This window comes from Stegostoma tigrinum, chromosome 28, assembly GCF_030684315.1.
Source record: "Stegostoma tigrinum isolate sSteTig4 chromosome 28, sSteTig4.hap1, whole genome shotgun sequence".
NCBI lineage: Eukaryota > Metazoa > Chordata > Chondrichthyes > Orectolobiformes > Stegostomatidae > Stegostoma > Stegostoma tigrinum.
In genome coordinates, this window is record NC_081381.1 from 8,471,656 (window position 1) to 8,490,171 (window position 18,516).

Below are 18,516 nucleotides of genomic sequence, written 5' to 3' on the forward strand. Positions count from 1 at the left end.
GTAGAGAAGGACAGTGTGAAGCAGGCTGGTAGGCTAGAGGAGGTGAATATTTAGTAAAGAAGATGTGCTAGGAGTTTTGAGGAAGTTGAAGATAGATAAGTCCCCCAGGCTTGATGGGATTTATCCAAGGATTCAATGGGAAGCAAAGGAAGAGATCGCAGGGCCTCTGGTGATAATCTTTTCATCCTCACTGTCCACGGCTATAGTGCCAGAAGATTGGAGAGGGGCAAAAGTCATTCCCTTGTTCAACAAATGGAATAGGGATAACCCAGGAAATTACGGGCCAGTTAGCCTTAAGTCAGTTGTGGGCAAATTATTGGAAAGGGCTCAGAGATAGGAGTTAGGATCACTTGGTAAGGCAATTTGATGCATGATAGCACGGATTTGTGCAGGGTAGGTCATGCCTCGCAAACCTTATTGGGTGGCACAGTGGCTAAGTGGTTAGCACTGCAGCCTCACAATGCCAGGGACCCAGGTTCGATTCCAGCACGGGTGACTGTTTGTGCAGAGTTTGCACATTCTCCCTCTTTTCTCTGGGTGCTCAGGTTTCCTCCCACAGTCCAAAGATGTGCAGGCTAGGCGGATCAGCCATGCTAAATTGCCCATAGTGTTTAGGGGTGTGTGGGTTATAAGGGGATGGGTTTGGGTGGGATGCTTCAAAGGGCAGTGTGGACTTGTTGGGGTGAAGAGCCTGTTTCCACACTGTAGGTAATCTAATCTTATTGAATTCTTTGAAGAGGTGACCAAACATGTGGATGAAGGTAGAGCAGAGGATGTGGCATACAGGGATTTAAGTAAGGTGTTTGATAAGGTTCCCTATGGTAGGCTCATGCAGAAGGTAAGGAGGCATGGGATAGGGGGAAATGTGGCAGATTGGATTCAGAATTGAGTGACCCTTAGAAGACAAAGGGTGGTAGTGGATGGAAAATATTCAACATGGTACTCAGTTACGAGTGGTGAACCACAAGGATCTCTCCCGGGTCCTCTTCTATTTGTGATTTTTGTAAATGATTTTGATGAAGGGGTGGCAGGGTGGATTAGCAAGTTCACGGACAATACAAAGGTGGGGTCGCATTGTGGACAGTGCGAAGGGCTGTTCTAGGTTACAAAGGGACATTGATAGGATAGAGAGCTGGGCTGAGAAGTGGCAGATGGAGTTTAACCCTGAAAAGTGTGAGGTGATTAATTTTGGAAGGACAAACTTGAAAGCAGAATACAGGGTTAATGGAAAGATTCTTGGCAGTGTAGAGGAGCAGAGGGATCTTGGGGTTCATGTCCACAGTTCCCTGAAAGCTGCCACTCAGGTGGATAGAGTTGTTAAGAAGGCATATGGTGTGTTAGCTTTCATTTAATAGAGGGATCGAGTTCAAGAGCTGTGAAGTTATGCTCCAGCAGTCGAAAAGCCTGGTTCAGCCACATCTGGAGTATTGTTTTCCGGTTCTGGTTACCTCATTACAGGAAAGATGTGGAGGTGTTGGAAAACGTGCAGAGGAGATTTACCAGGATGTTGCCTGGAATGGAGGGAAGGTCTTATGAAGAAAGGTTGAGCGAGCTTGGGCTTATCTCTTTAGAATGACGAAGGAGGAGAGGTGACTTGATAGAGGTGTACAAATGATCAGAGGTATAGATAGAGTGGACAGCCAGAGACTTTTGCCTCAGGTGGAGGTAGCTATTACGAGGGTCATAGTCTTAAAGCGAGTAGAGGTAGATCTCGGGGAGACGTCAGAGGTAGGTTCTTTACTCAGAGAGTGATGGGGGCGTGGAATGCATTGTGGAGAGGGTAGTGGAGCCAGCCTCATTAGGGGCATTTAAGCAGCTATTAGATCAGCATATGGATGATAGTAAAAGGTAGGGGTGGAGGTTAGATAGACCTAAGGATTAGAGTAAAGGTTTGGCATAACATTGTGGGCTAAAGGGCCTGTACTGTGCTGTACTGCTCTATAATCTACATTCTGTGAGGTCTATCTGGCTGACCTTGTTATAATCAATACATCGCTCCCTCCGAGTCCAAGGACATAGGCTGTTCCTTCATGCTGGACAGCATCCTGGGCATTTTAGCTCTGGGTCAGGTTCCTCTGGCACAGTGTCTGATATGGATGGCATGCAATGCAGGGGACTTCAGATCTTGCACCAAGAGCATTTCAGTACAATTTCACTCTCTGCTTCTGGCAGCAAAGATTTCAAGGTGGCTACTTCCATCATGTCAATCTCTGATTCAGAGGACTCGACAACCCTTGATGGAATGGGTGAATCCAAAGAGTTCTGGTGGCATTTCTGAATGTTCTGATGGGTGGGGCACGTTTTGTTCCTGCCCCATTTGCAAATTCATGGCTTTCATATGGTCCACATGCTTGTTCAGGACTGTGGCACCTACCTGAACTTTATCCGTACTTGATCCTGTCTCACATCAGCTATCCCTCTTACTCATGTGGAGCCATTTCTTACACCAAACCTCATCTCCAATTTCAAACTGTCTCTCTCACTTGGCAGAGTCTTGTGTCTGCCATTGGTGTTCCTGAAGCTGTTTCACTACCCCCACCCCCACCCCCGCACCCCCCAAAATGTTCTGAAAGATCATATTTAATCTCATGCAGAGTCTTCTACCCATTAGCAACTCTGCTACCCCTGCAGTTGTGTATGGGATGGCCCTATAATCAAATAAGAACTGTGATAGCGAGGCTCTAGGCTATTTCTTTAAGCCTGCTTTCAAAGTTTACAACTGCTCCTTCTGTCAGGCCATTGGATGATGAGTTGTATTGAGCTGTTTTTGTGTGTTGAATCCCATTCAACTTTAATAAAGAACCAAATTCTCTGCTGGTAAACAATGACCCGTCATCTGTGACCAACACTTCCTGGACTCCCTTGTTGAAAATGATGTGCACATTTTTCTATCATTGTCTCAGTGTTTGACAAATGGACCCAATGCATGTTCAACCACAACAGTTAAGAACATTGCGCCCATGAAAAGCCCTAGCTGACATGCATAGCTGACATGTAACCAAATCCAAAGTTTATCTGACCTTTCCTAAGAATATGGGGGAGCTGCTGGTGGTAATTTTGTCCTTGTTGGCAATCTGGGCACTGTCCCACCAAGGCGGCTATGCCTGCACCCAAGCCTGGCCAACATCTTCAGTTTAGAAACCCCTGGATGACCCTGGTGGCGTTCAGCCAGTATTTGATGCAACCTTGGCTCCCTGTAATAAATACACCCTGATCTACTGTGAGATGCCTTTCTGAGTCCAGAAAGGCTTCAGTTCCTGTTGTGATGACCCTTTGACTTAGCGCAGAAATACCAATTGTTTCAGTTTTGAAAGGATTGAATCTTTCTGTGTTTGATATCTGATGTTATTTTTATTTCCCCTCTGGCCATGGGGGAGGTGCCAAGGGACTAGGGTAGCTAAAGTTGTTCCACTTTTTAAGAAAGGTGGTAGAAATGAACCAGGAAACTACAAAACTTTAAGTCTCATGTCAGTGGTATGGAAACTATTGGAGAAAATTCTGAAGGAGAGATTTAATACCCATTTGGAAAGGCATAAATTAATTGGGGAAATTCAGCATGGCTTTATCAGAGTGAACTCATGCCTAACAAATTTGTTCAATTTTTTTTGAAAATGTGATCAAGTATGTGGATGAGGGAAGTTCAGTTGGTGTAATTTATGTGGATTTCAGCAAAGCATTTGACAAGGTCTGATATGGGAGTCTGGTTGAGAGGGTTAAAGTATATAAAATTGAGAGAAATTTGGTGAGACAGATCATAAACTGGCTTAGTAATAGGGACACAAAAGGTGGTGGTAGAAAGTGGTTTGAGTGACTGGAGGCCAGTGTCCAACGGTAAACCACAAGGATCAGAAGTGTGACCCTTACTATATACATTAAAAAATAGATAAAAGTGCTGGGGGAATGTGAAGCAAATTTGCAGACAACACCAAGATTGGTAGAGTGGGTAAGACTAAAGAAGACGGTTAACAGTTACAGGAAGATATAGATGGGTTGGTCAGATGGGCAGACCAGTGACTGCTGGTATTTAGAGATAATGGGAACTGCAGATGCTGGAGAATCCGAGATAACAAAGTGTGGAGCTGGATGATGGGCTGCTTAGAGGAAGCTTGGGATCTTGGAGTAATTATTCTCAGGTGTCCAAAGTCAGCAGAGCATGTGAATAGGATAGTTAAGGCATATCGGACACTTGCTCTCACCATGTCGTGACATAGAGTATAAGAGAAAAACGACAATGTTGGATTTGTAAAGAGAGTTGGTCAGACCACAACTAGAGTACTGACTGCACTTCTGGTTCCCTCACTACAGGAAGGATGTGATAACACAGGAGGATATACAGAGGAGGCTCACCAGGATGTTGCCTGGGATGAAGAAATTGAGCTGTAAGGAGAGACTAGATAGGCTTGGCTTGTCTTCTTTAGAGCAGAGAAGACTGAGGGGGGACATAATTGAGGTATATAAGATTGTGAGGGTGAATAGAGAGCAGTTGTTCCTCAAGGGGTGAATCACAAGACGGCATAGTTTTAGGGTAAGGGCAGAAGATTTAGGGGGATTTGGGAAAACAAACTTTTTGCTCAGCAGGAATGGAAATCTGGGATGCATTGCCTGGGAAGATAGTGGAGGCTGAAAACCCTACAGCCCTTAAAAGATATTTGGGTAAGTACTTCAAATATCATAACATTCAAGGATATGGGACAAAAACAGGAATTGGGATTAGCAGACTTTTGGTGGTAGTTATATTGGTGCAGATTTGATGGGCTGAAGAGCCTTTTCTGCACTGTATAAATTTATGAATCTATTATCAGCTGTGACTGGGTGGTGTGTCAGCTTATGGGAGGCAGCTCAATACATCTGTAGATGATACTCGGCCTCCCGGGCTGTGTTTTAACTGTTAATTACAAGCACTTAGCATTAGACCCCACTGGTGAATATGGCCTGAAGCTGAGTGGCACTGTCTTGAACACTTTAAACAGACTAAGTAGGGGTTTGTGATCCATGATTATCACAATCTTTTATCCAAAAAGGTATTTGGAGTCAGGAAGTTCTACCAATATGACCACCAATTCTTCTTTTTCTATCTGGGCATATTTACGTTCTGCATTAGCCAAAGTCCTGGATGCATTTGCTACTGGGTGTTTCTCCCCACTGTGCCACCTATAAACTAATACTTAGAACATAGAACATTACAGCGCAATACAGGCCCTTTGGCCCTCGATGTTGTGCCGACCTGTGAAACCAAACTGAAGCCCATCTAACCTACACTATTCCATTATTATCCATATGTTCATCCAATGACCATTTAAATGCCCTTAAACTTGGCGAGTCTACTACTGTTGCAGACAAAGCATTCCATGCCCTTACTTCACCAATGTTTCATGAGGAAGCATCACATTTCAATACCAGATCTTTCTTGGGATAATAGTGTGCTAACATCTTAGAGGGTGATGTCTGTTTCTTTACTTTGTTGAAAGCTAGGGCTTGCGTATATGATTATTTCCAAGACTGACCCTTTCTTAGAGTTGATGCAGAGGTGCCAGGATAGAGACCAGGTTATGTGTTAAGCTTCAACAATAATTTACCTGCCAAAAAAATGACTTAAGCTCCTGGGCAAATGCGGGAGCTGGGGCACCTTTGATCGCCCTCATTGTATCTTCCAGCAGGTGTAACCTGGTCTTCTTGACTCTGTAGTTTGGGGTTCCTGGAACACACTTTTCACTTTTTAGGCATACACTTGCCTTGGAAAAACATCTTAAGACTTACCCATATTCTCTAAGTAATCTTTATCAGTCTTCCCTGTTACCAGGATGTCATCGAGGTAAATATTGAACTGGGATAGATCTTGTAAAATGTTCTCCATTGTTCGCTGAATAGTTGCTTGAGCTGATTCCCAAAATGGCAGTCTCGTCTATTGGTACAAACCCTTATGGGTATTAATCATAGCATACCTCTGGGAATCCTGGTCTAAGTGCAACTGCAAGTAGACATAGTTCATGTCCCGCTTCATGAAGAACAGCCACCCCCAGCCCCAACACTTCTGCATATAAACCCTCTATGCGAGGAGTTGGGTATTTATCCAGCTGTGAAAAATGGTTTACAGTTTGTTTGAAATCTGCATAAAAGGTGAACAGATACCAAGCTTCACATTTGAAAAATTGCACTGGTTTGGTGATTCCTTCACTTTCCAGCCTTCTGATTCAACTAGAGTTGCTTCCTGGTCAACATGCAAGGTGGTCTTGACTCCTTTGATAGTCCCTAGACCTTCTTGAAAAACGTCCGGGTATTTCATTCAGACTTCAATCAGGCAGCCACTTGATAATTGAACGATGTTGATCCAATCTAGATGAATCATTCTCAACCAATTTTGCTATGTTAAGCCTGGGCCCAAGCATATTACAACAATCACTGGTAATTGAACCAGCTGCTTTGTACCTTTAATATGTAAAGGTTCCCTGGTAAAGGGTTCAGTCCAGCTGAAGTCTTGCGCAAAGTTAAGGGCTGGAGTCCAGCCCGCATTTAATTATAAGCAGGTTCTGTTATCATTGAAATGGCTGCACTAGTATCGACTTCCATTAGAAATGGATGACCGCAAACCAGACATTTATCTTGATTGGTTCTAATTTTGTTAAGCAGTTTAACTGTTCAAAACCAGAAGTAGGTGGACTTTCCAGGCATGAATACTCCAGGATACCAGCCTATGAGACATCTTGATCCTGAAGAAAATTTTAAGTGTTTGGCTGAGAATTGGCTTTGTTTTGGGGTTTTACTGTGGGCTGATCGAGAGTCTTGTCTGATCAGGACAGGCCCTGAATGAGGCTATACATTGCCTTCACTCAACTGGCACTCCCTAAGCTCAGTCAGACTGGTATAGATGTCCACTTCCATCAGAATACTCTACAACTCATTTGTTCTACTTGCTGCATTTTCCAATGATAAGGCCAATTATAGAACATAGAACATAGAACATTAGAGCACAGTACAGGCCCTTCGGCCCTCGATGTTGTGCCGACCTGTCATACCGATCCCAAGCCCATCTAACCTACACTATTCCATGTACGTCCATATGCTTGTCCAATGACGACTTAAATATACCTAAAGTTGGCGAATCTACTACCGTTGCAGGCAAAGCGTTCCATTCCCTTACTACTCTGAGTAAAGAAACTACCTCTGACATCTGTCCTATATCTTTCACCCCTCAATTTAAAGCTATGCCCACTCGTGCTCGCCCTCACCATCCTAGGAAAAAGGCTCTCCCCATCCACCCTATCTAACCCTCTGATTATTTTATATGTCTCTATTAAGTCACTTCTTAACCTTCTTCTCTCTAATGAAAACAGCCTCAAGTCCCTCAGCCTTTCCTCGTAAGACCTTCCCTCCATACCAGGCAACATCCCAGTAAATCTCCTCTGCACCCTTTCCAAAGCTTCCACATCCTTCTTATAATGCGGTGACCAGAACTGTACACAATACTCCAAGTGCGGCCGCACCAGAGTTTTGTACAGCTTCACCATAACCTCTTGGTTCCAGAACTCGATCCCTCTGTTAATTAAAGCTAAAACACTGTATGCCTTCTTAACAGCCCTGTCAACCAGGGTGGCAACTTTCAAGGATCTGTGTACATGGACACCGAGATCTCTCTGCTCATCCACACTACTAAGAATCTTACCATTAGCCCAGTACTTTGCCTTCCGGTTACTCCTACCAAAGTGCATCGCCTCACACTTGTCTGCATTAAACTCCAGTTGCCACCTCTTAGCCCAGCTCTGCAGATTATCTATGTCTCTCTGCAACCTACAGCATCCTTGGTCACTATCCAAAACTCCACCAACCTTAGTGTCGTCTGCAAATTTACTAACCCATCCTTCTACGCCCTCATCCAGGTCATTTATAAAAATGACAAACAGCAGTGGACCCAACACCGACCCTTGCAGTACACCACTAGTAACTGTATAGCACCTGCTTTAAGCCAAGTTAGGCTTCGGCAAGTAGACATTTTTTTGCATAGTTACACTATTAATCCCACATACCAGACTGTCTCTAAACATCGCATTAAGGGTTAAATCAAAGTCAGACTTCTGCCGGTCACCTTAACCTGGTCAAAAATCCCAAAATGAATTCCCCTGCTTCTCGAATTTTTGAGTAAATGTTGAGTGAAATTCTTCACTTTTACAAGGCATTAGTGAGAGTACACCACAAGTTCTGCAAACAGTTTTACTCTTTTTTTAAAATTTAAATAAGGATGAAAATGCAACGAAAGCAGTTCAGAGGAGGCTCACATGATTGATATCTAGAAAATCTGCAAAAAACTACTGTTTTGTGTGGAAAGCTTGGAGAGACCATTCTTGTTTTCACTGGAATTTAGAAGAGTGAGAGGTGATTTGATTTAAGTGTATAAGATGCTGAGTGGTGCTGAATGATGGACATGGAAAGGCTGTTTAAAAAACTTAAATCAGGTGAGTCACATTTGTGGGGTGGGGGATGTGGAGAAAGGACCTTAGATTTCAAACATGTTGAAGGGAGTGAGTGAATCAGAAATTGAATTGGCAAACATTTTTGTTGCTGAATTAGATGGGAAACAAGGCAATTCCTAAGCAGATGAACTGATGAAGGCAAGGCCTCGCACAGTTGAAGAGCCACTTGGCAAAAGTGCAGAAACGATCCAATCCCATTTGACCCAGTGTGTTTCAAACAACATGCGTTCAATTAAGAATTGGCTCAGTCCTGTGGGAGCCAAATTGGAAACATTGTCACCCCACAAACAAGATTATTTTGCAAACATTCAAGGAGTAGTTCAAGGGCCACTGATAATTCTGTGCACACCTGACTGAGGAAGTGGAAGATGCAATGGGTGAAGGAGTAATAGCCAGTATGTGGTTTGTGGAATCCTCCTTCATAAGGACAAATAGGGGTTGAAAAAGCTCCCAAACACAGCCAGAAAATTTAAAAAGCAGGGATCTATGCTCCTGCTTGACAAGCAGGAGTTCTGGCTATCATAAATACTCCTTCTGAACGTGAGGCTGGATGAACACAGCAGGCCCAGCAGCATCTCAGGAGCACAAAAGCTGACATTTCGGGCCGAGACCCTTCATCAAAGAGGGGGATGGGGTGAGGGTTCTGGAATAAATAGGGAGAGAGAGGGAGGCGGACCGAAGGTGGAGAGAAAAGAAGATAGGTCGAGAGAGTATAGGTGGGGAGGTAGGGAGGGGATAGGTCAGTCCAGGGAAGACGGACAGGTCAAGAAGGTGGGATGAGGTTGGTAGGTAGGAGATGGAGGTGCGGCTTGGGGTGGGAGGAAGGGATGGGTGAGAGGAAGAACAGGTTAGGGAGGCAGAGACAGGTTGGACTGGTTTTGGGATGCAGTGGGTAGAGGGGAAGAGCTGGGCTGGTTGTGTGGTGCAGTGGGGGGAGGGGACGAACTGGGCTGGTTTTGGGATGCAGTGGGGGAAGGGGAGATTTTGAAGCTGGTGAAGTCCACCTTGATACCATTGGGCTGCAGGGTACCCAAGCAGAATATGAGTTGTTGATCCTGCAACCTTCGGGTGGCATCATTGTGGCACTGCAGGAGGCCCATGATGGACATGTCATCTAAAAAATGGGAGGGGGAGTGGAAATGGTTTGCAACTGGGAGGTGCAGTTGTTTATTGCGAACCAAGCGGAGGTGTTCTGCAAAGCGGTCCCCAAGCCTCCGCTTGGTTTCCCCAATGTAGAGGAAGCCACACCGGATACAGTGGATGCAGTATACCACATTGGTAGATGTGTAGGTGAACCTCTGCTTAATGTGGAAAGTCATCTTTGGGCCTGGGATAGGGGTGAGGGAGGAGGAGTGGGGGAAAGTGTAGCATTTCCTGCGGTTGCAGGGGAAGGTGCCTGGTGTGGTGGGGTTGGAGGGCAGTGTGGAGCGAACAAGGGAGTCACGGAGAGAGTGGTCTCTCCGGAAAGCAGACAGGGATGGGGATGGAAAAATGTCTTGGGTGGTGGGGTCGGACTGTAGATGGCGGAAGTGTTGGAGGACCGCTTTGCAGAACACCTCCGCTCGGTTCGCAATAAACAACTGCACCTCCCAGTCGCACACCATTTCTACTCCCCCTCCCATTCTTTAGATGACATGTCCATCATGGGCCTCCTGCAGTGCCACAATGATGCCACCCGAAGGCTGCAGGAACTGCAACTCATATTCCGCTTGGTAACCCTGCAGCCCAATGGTATCAATGTGGACTTCACCAGCTTCAAAATCTCCCCTTCCCCCACCGCATCCCAAAATCAGCCCAGTTCGTCCCCTCCCCCCACTGCACCACACAACCAGCCCAGCTTTTCCCCTCCACCCACTGCATCCCAAAACCAGTTCAATCTGTCTCTGCCTCCCTAACCTGTTCTTCCTCTCACCCATCCCTTCCTCCCACCCCAAGCCGCACCCCCATCTCCTACCTACCAACCTCATCCCACCTCCTTGACTTGTCCGTCTTCCCTGGACTGACCTATCCCCTCCCTACCTCCCCACCTATACTCTCCTCTCCACCTATCTTCTTTTCTCTCCATCTTCGGTCCGCCTCCCCCTCTCTCCCTATTTCTTCCAGAACCCTCACCCCATCCCCCTCTCTGATGAAGGGTCTAGGCCCGAAACGTCAGCTTTTGTGCTCCTGAGATGCTGCTGGGCCTGCTGTGTTCATCCAGCCTCACATTTTATTATCTTGGATTCTCCAGCATCTGCAGTTCCCATTATCACTCCTTCTGAATGTAGTGGGATATCAGAAAAGCTCTCAGATGGACTCACAGGTGATGGGAGGACTACTAGACTCAAATTTATGACAAATTTACTGGATTAATACTTGAAATGAATGTGATGTCTCTTGGGGAAATATTGTACAGACTGGACTTGTTTTCACTAGAGTTCAGAAGAATATGTGAGACCTAATTGAAATGCACAAGATTGTGAATAGTCTGACAAGAGTGGTCTCGTGATTGTAACAAAGTCAGCCAGCTGATGAACCTCATAGAAAATGAGTTCCTCAATTGGGGCTGTTAATCTGTTCCAATCAAGGAGCCCTGGCTGACATATAGAATGCGTCAGTATCAGAAATACTCCAATTCTGGTACCTGACTCTGAATGAGGCGGTACTATAGTCAAGGACTATCCATGTGTCAATAAAGGGAACTTGATGATGGGATACCTGCCTCTGTGAATTTGAAAAAGATGTTTCCTATGGTGGGTCCGTCCTGAAAGCAGGGGGCACAATTTTAAAATTTCAGGACAGAAAAGAGAATTTTTTTCTCTGTGTTGACCAACTTTGAAACTCTCTACCTCAGCAGGCAGTGGAGTCAGTCATTAAACATTTTTAAGCAGGGGGTGCATAAATCTTCGTTAAATAGAGGAATTAAAGGTTATGAAAAGTAGATGAGAACATGCTGGAGCAGGCTCAAAGGGAAAATATTATTCTGTTGCTTCTTATTCACGTGATAGTGATTGAATCGGCTGCGTGGGCAGAAAGTTAAGCTAACCAACACCATCATTCCGACCTTATTGGGGAACAGAGATGTGGCTTCTTTTTTATATCAGATTGTACCAGATACAAAGTGCTACAATTGTCAGATCCTCAACATGATCAGTAGAGGTTTCCTTTTTATGACGTGCTCTTACTGTCCCTCTTTCATAACTAGTATCTGATTCCCTTAAGGGAGTTGTTTGTCCTATAGGGGCAGGCACTTGAAAATGACCTGTAAGTAACTGTTAGAAACTTTAACCCTGATACAATTAAGTTTCTTTTAACGCTTTCCTGACTTGTGGGTTTCTGTGGAACCCCACAGTGATGACCAGGATAAAGCTAACTCATGTCTCATTGTGTAAACATTGCAGTAAAAGCCACCCAAGGTAACATTAGATACGATCCGAGGACAGCAATTACAGGCAGATTATCTTTCTGCTCCTTTAACTTCTACTCAACAAAAGAGCTCTGCAGTTCTAAATGGAGAATCGAATTGAACAATCAAGGGAAGTCAGTGTGATTTTAGGGTGCTGAGAAGGTAGGGTGCCAAGTGGATGTGGTACTGAAAGATTGAGGGTAGCGTACCCGATGGGTTTGGTGTAAGGTGCCAGATGATTAAGATGCTGGAGCTACTTGAGATGAAGTATTCAGAGTAGGTCAGGGTGAATGGGAGATATTGAGTCCAGAGCAAGAGGGTTTGGGTTGGGCAGCAGGAGAAAGGATTTTTGGAATCTGCGGGATGAGGGGGAATGTTGGTTTTAGATCTGGGTGTTGGGTCCTAGAGGAGTAGGGAGATGTCATGTCTGTGTTGGTGCAGGTGAAGGTGTTGGATAAAGTGCTTGGGGAAGGGTGATTGGGTCCTTGCGGGGTCTATGGTGGTGGTGGGCTTTTGGGGGGGGTGGGGGGAAAGAGTTCGTGGGGATGGTGGTTACAAAGGGATTGTATCTGATCTTGTGGTGGAGAAGGGTGTTTTGGATTGGTGAGGCAAGGCGGTGTTGCATACACTTGATCCTCTGTGTTCTGAGGTTGTGCAAAGCACAGAAGGAAAACAACTATGCCCTAGGCCTATCAATTTACTGATTTAATTACTAGTCTTTGCCCTGACTAAATCTCCAACTGTTAATGTTCTGCAGGTGTAGAAAGTCCGACTCACTCAATCAGAGCTGATGCAGACCCCTCAGCGTTTTGTGCTTCCAGTGTGATGATTACATTGGCAGAGAAACACACCTTTGACAGACCTGTGGAAATCATCATCCACCCAAGTGGTAGGGAAGGATTTCAATTCTAATTTCTTGATTGAAAGCATTTGTGGAACTTGCTCAATGTGCAAATCTTATTTTAAAGCAGAAATAATGGCATGGTTATCCTGGTGGCTTAATTTGGAAGATTCGGTCAAAGAACAGGATTAGGCCATTCAGCTCCTTGAGGCTGATCTACCATTCAATAAGATCACAGCTGATCTCATTGTTCCTCAAATCCACACCTCTGTTTTCTCTGGAAAATTCCATCCCTCTGGTTTAATAAGAATCTATCTGCCTCTGCCTTTAAAATATTCAAGGACTCTGTTTCCACCACCTTTTCAAAAAAAGGAGTTCCGACAACACTCCAACCTCTGACGGAAACACTTTCACTTAATCTCTGTTTCAAACAGTGACCCCTGGTTCTAGATTCTAGACAAGTGGAAACATCCTTTCCAAACCTTCCTTGTCAAGTCATTCCCTCCAGTTTATTGTGGGACAACATTCAGCCAAACTTCAATCCCTCAGCTATATGAATAGCAATAGTTAAAGTGTTAACAATTACAGTGTGATTGGCTTCAGGAGCTAGAGAAAGAAAATCAGTCTTCCAGCATCAGATGCTTAATGACTCTCAAGAATCTAAATGATGGGAGGAGACCATATGGCCCATCGAGCCTTCTCTATCATTCAGTACTATTCTGTCTGACCTTGGGCTTCAGCTTCACTTTCCGACCAGCTCCCTTTTCCCTTGATTCCCTGAAAGATCAAAATGCATCTATCCAAGCCTCAAAGCTATTCAATATGAAATTATTCAATAATTGATTTCACATGATACTTAAGTTACTGATTATCGGCTTAGCTCATTCAAGTTGTAGCTTAATTTAAATGGCGAATCACATGAATCACATGCGGTCGGTGAATAGGAAGTTCCTGTTCAGCTTGGCCTTTTGGCATCACAGGTTTAAATGCATTATTTAAAGGTGACGTGAGCACCCCATCATTCACTGAAAGCTAGAAGCAACAGAAAAGCCCGTGGTGATTTCTCCTATTCCCTTAAAAGTGACATAATGCCAGCACAACTTTGTCCCATGGCTCAGTGATGCCTCTAAACATTATGCTTCAGAACATCTGTGACCGAAGCAAGATCCTCCTCAACTGATAACTAAGGATAGGTCTCCTAAAGCAGACATGATGGCTGTGAGCACGTTCAGACAGGAGGTCAGTATCTGGCCAAATTGAAAGAACCTGAACTCAATGCAAGGATAAGATGGACTATCTTCTTCATTCCACTAGGATAAGTGCCATTATTTTCACAATGTAAATTTACACTCAACAATTCAAATGCTGCCCTGCCATGTAGGCCAGCGAATTGCCATCACCTTGTATAATAATCGTTGAAAGACTCCGATCTACCTTAAGCTGTGAGCGCATGGAATAGTTTGCCAGTGGTAGTCGTGGAAGCAGAGTCATTAGTGACATTTAAGCGGCTGCTGGACATGCACATGGACAGCAGTGAATTGAGGGGAATGTACATTAGGTCATTTTATTTTTGGATTAGGATTATTCCACGGCACATCGTGGGATGAAGGGCCTGTACTGCGCTGTAGTGTTCAATGTTCTATGTTCTGTGTAACCCAGCCTTGTTGATTCAGTAGGCCAGCCAGGTCACTTGGGGTACTTGGGCCACACATTTTCATGCCTAAGGCATACTCCTGCATTAGAGAAACATTTAAGCACCATGTCAAAGTTCTCTAAATGCTCATTATTGGCTTTCCCATCTATTAGCACATCATTGGATAAGTGGCGATCTGGGGTAGACCTTATAAAATGCTCTCTATCGCCCGCTGGTAAAGGGTGCAGCCTGATGATACACCAAAAGGCAGACGTCTGTTGGTACTAACCCTTATGGGTATTAATTGTAGCATTCTTCTGGGAATCCTCATCTAATCGCAATTGCAGGTATGCATATCTCATGTCCAGCTTCGTGAAAACAGTGTCCCCTGCCAGTTTTGTGTACAAGCTCTCTATATGAGGGATTGGATATTTAGCAAGCTGTGAAAAGTGGTTTATTGTTTGTTTGAAATCCCCACAAAGGCAAATCGATGTATCAAGCTTCACAATTGGTATGACCGTTGCTGCCTATACTGCAGACTGGACTGGTTCGATGATTTCTTCTCTTTCCAGTCTCCTGATTTCTGCCTTTATTTCTGTCTGTAAGGCAAATGGTGCTGGCTAGTCCTTGCCGCATCACGGGATTGCTTCTTGTTCAACATGTAAAGTGGCCTTTGTTCCTTTGATAGCCCCCAGACCTTCCTGAAAAACTTCCATGTATTTATTTAGGACTTCACTTAGGCAGCCAATTTCTAATTAAAACGTGTTGAGCCAATCAAGTTGAATTTTTCTCAACCAATTCCACCTCAACAAGCTTAGACCTGACCCTTTTACTATAATCAGTGGTAACCGAACCAGCTACTTCTCAAAAGAGACCCAAACTAGACTGAAAACCTATACGGGGGAACCGATACTGATTAAGGATACAACTTTAGTATAGGTTCTCAGTCTAGTCAGGGTCTGATGCAAAGTTAAAGGTTGTAGTGTATTTTGTTAAAAACTGGCTCTGCAGTATTGAGGAGAGATGTCAAAGAACAGTCTCAAGTTCTGCGTTCAGAAGTACAATCAACCTTTATTCGAGCTCTTTACCACCCGTGTGGGACGGGCAAGAGACTAATCTGAAATTGGTTTTCGTGTGGAGCCCAGATGGCCTCATAACACAGCTGAGATCAGAAGAGAGATCAATGGTGGTCTGATTTCTCCAGTGAGATACTGCATTTTTACACATTTTGCATTACAATAATTACACAGAACATAGAAAAGTACAGCACAGTACAGGCCCTTCGGCCCACGAAGTTGTGCCGTGGAATAATCCTTATCCAAAAATAACCTAACCTACATTCCCCTCAATTCACTGCTGACCATGTGCACGTCTTGCAGTCGCTTAAATGTCACTAATGACTTCGCTTCCATGACTACCACTGGTAAACTATTCCATGTGCTCACAACTCTCTGGATGAAGAACCTCCCTCTGATGTCTCCTCTATACCTTCCTCCTAACACCTTAAAACTATGACCCCTCGTGGCAGTCAAACCTGCCCTGGGGAAAAGTCTCTGGCTATCGACTCTATCAATGTCTCTCATTACCTTGTACACCTCGATCAGGTCACCTCTCTTCCTCCTTCTCTCCAGAGAGAAAAGTCCGAGCTCAGTCAACCTCTCCTCATAAGACAAGCCCTCCAGCCCAGGCAGCATCCTGGTAAAGCTCCTTTTCACCCTGTCTAAAGCCTCCACATCTTTCCTATAATAGGGTGACCAGAACTGGACACAATATGCCAAGTGTGATCTCACCAGGGTTTTGCAGAGCTGCAGCATAACCTCGCAGCTCTTAAACTTGATCCCCCTGTTAATGAAAGCCAAAACACCATATGCTTTCTTAACAACCTTATCCACTTGGGTGGCAACTTTGAGGGAGCTATGCACTTGAACACAAAGATCCCGCTGTTCCTCGACACTGCCGAGAATCCTGCCTTTAATCTTATATTCAGCATTTAAGTTTGACCTTCCAGAATGCATCACCTCGCATTTATCCAGGTTGAACTCCACCTGCCATTTCTCAGCCCAGCTCTGCATTCTGTCAATGTCTCGCTGAAGCCTGCAATAGCCCTCGATACTATCAATGGCACCTCCAACCTTTGTGTCATCAGCAAACATACTAACCTACTCCTCAACCTCCTCATCCAAGTCATTTATAAAAACTACAAAGAGCAGAGGCCCAAGAACAGAGTCCTGTGGGACACCATTCAGCACTGACCTCCAGGCAGAACACTTGCCATCTACAGCCACTCTCTGCCTCCTGTCAGCCAACTAATTCTGAATCCAGACAGCCAAATCACCCTGTATCCCATACCTCCTGACTTTATGAATGAGCCTGCCGTGGGGAACCTTATCAAATGCCTTGCTGAAGTCCATGTACACCACATCCACTGCTCGACCCTCGTCAACCTGTCTCGTGACTTTCCCCCCCCACTCCCTCCTTCCTCTTGCCCCTCCCTCATCTCCTACTCTTTCCCCCCCAGTCTACCTCCCCCCCGCCACTCTCTTACACTTTCTTACATGCAACATTGTCACTTTTCCTCCCCCCTTAATCTGATCAATGATGGACACTCTTTTGGACAACTCTAGGCTCCCCATGGCCTCATGATGTTTACCAGATATCCTGTCATCAGGCGTTAGGATCTTACAATATAGCCCATTAGTTATATTCTCCTTCAATAGCCAAAAAAAGCTGCAGGTCCACGAGCTGTCAGGAGAATTACATATTAGATTAGATTAGATTCCCTACAGTATGGAAACAGGTCCTTTGGCCCAACAAGTCCACACCGCCCCTTGAAGCATTCCCGCCCAGATCCATCCCCCTATAACCTACACACACCTGAACTCTACGGGCAATTTAGCATGGCCGATCCACCTAGCCTGCACATCTTTGGACTGTGGGAGGAAACTGGAGCACCCGGAGGAAACCCACGCAGACACAGAGAATGTGCAAACTCCACACAGACAGTCGCCCGAGGCTGGAATCGAACCTGGGTCCCTGGTGCTGTGAGGCAGCAGTGTTAACTACTGAGCCACCGTGCCGCCCTATTGCTTTTTGCCTGCCCCCAATGTCATTTACCCAGAAAAACTAACATTCTTTCCACACACTAAACCTAGTCTTTGATGGCAGGAAAAAATGAGTCAAGTTTCCCAAATAGTGGCATGATGCCAAAAATGCTTACTGTAACTCAAAGATGACTATTGCAATCAAATTTCTTCAAGGGCATGTTTTTCACTCATCGTCACTGAAATAACAAGTGTCCCATCACCACATCACCCTTTATTAACATGTGCATAGTACATGATACTGACTCAGCTAGCACAGGGTTTCCTCCTAGATTGAACAGAACCCCTGATACTCCTGTTTACATCTGTTGGCCCCTGATTGGACCACAATAATAGCCCCATTCAGGACACTCCTATCCACCTGGCTGACCACGTTCCAAGCACTGCACCACCCAACCCTGACAACTCTTGCTATCAGCTAAGATGCCAGTTGAGCAGTCCATGTGGGGAACATATCCTTTCTGAAATTTGAGACCAAAATTCTAGATGCGATCTCATCAAAATCCTATAAAATTGCAGTAGACTTCCTTATTCCTGCAATACAATCCCCAAGCAATAAAGCCCCAAATGCCACTTGCCTTTGTAATCACCAGCTGTGCCCACATGCCAACTTTATCTGATTTGTGTACGAGGAGACTCAGATCCCTCTGTAGTGCAGGGATTCTTAACAGTATCTTTCCATTCTAATATGAGTTTAGGAAATGAGAACAGGAGTAGGCCATTCAGTACCATGGTCTTGCTCTTTAGCTAGATCATGGCAGATCTTCCACCTTATTGCCATTTTCCAAATGACCCAATTGAGCTTATATTTTATAAGGAGCTCTTTAAACGAGGCTTTCTTGAATTAACAAAAAATAATGAGAAGATACAGAAACACATCGGGCTTGGATTAGAACTAAGAAATCAGTCCAAAAAGATTTTAGAAATTAGATACAGATCACTCCCTGAATTTTTTGGGAAAAGTGGATAGTTAAAAGATATAGCTATTGCCTTGGATACTGTCAGTCATGCACTGTCAATAGGCAACTAGCTGATCTCCAGATTTTTGGCTTGGAAAGTTGATTGAATCTAAATAGCTATGATTCCTTTCA

General features: G+C 44.7%; 1 protein-coding gene across 4 annotated transcripts in view; it reads left to right on the forward strand.

Annotated features, from left to right (window-relative positions):
- The window catches only part of vwa5b1 (von Willebrand factor A domain containing 5B1), a 255,866-nt gene that overhangs the window by 40,816 nt on the left and 196,534 nt on the right, over positions 1-18,516 (forward strand). For 3 of the 4 annotated variants that reach the window (XM_048561543.2, XM_048561545.2, XM_048561544.2), the window contains exon 6: positions 12,608-12,739. The exons of the other annotated variant lie outside the window; for it this stretch is intronic. In XM_048561543.2, the coding sequence (XP_048417500.1) occupies positions 12,608-12,739 (132 nt within the window). The remainder of the gene's footprint in view (positions 1-12,607; positions 12,740-18,516) is intronic. 4 annotated transcript variants of the gene reach the window in all.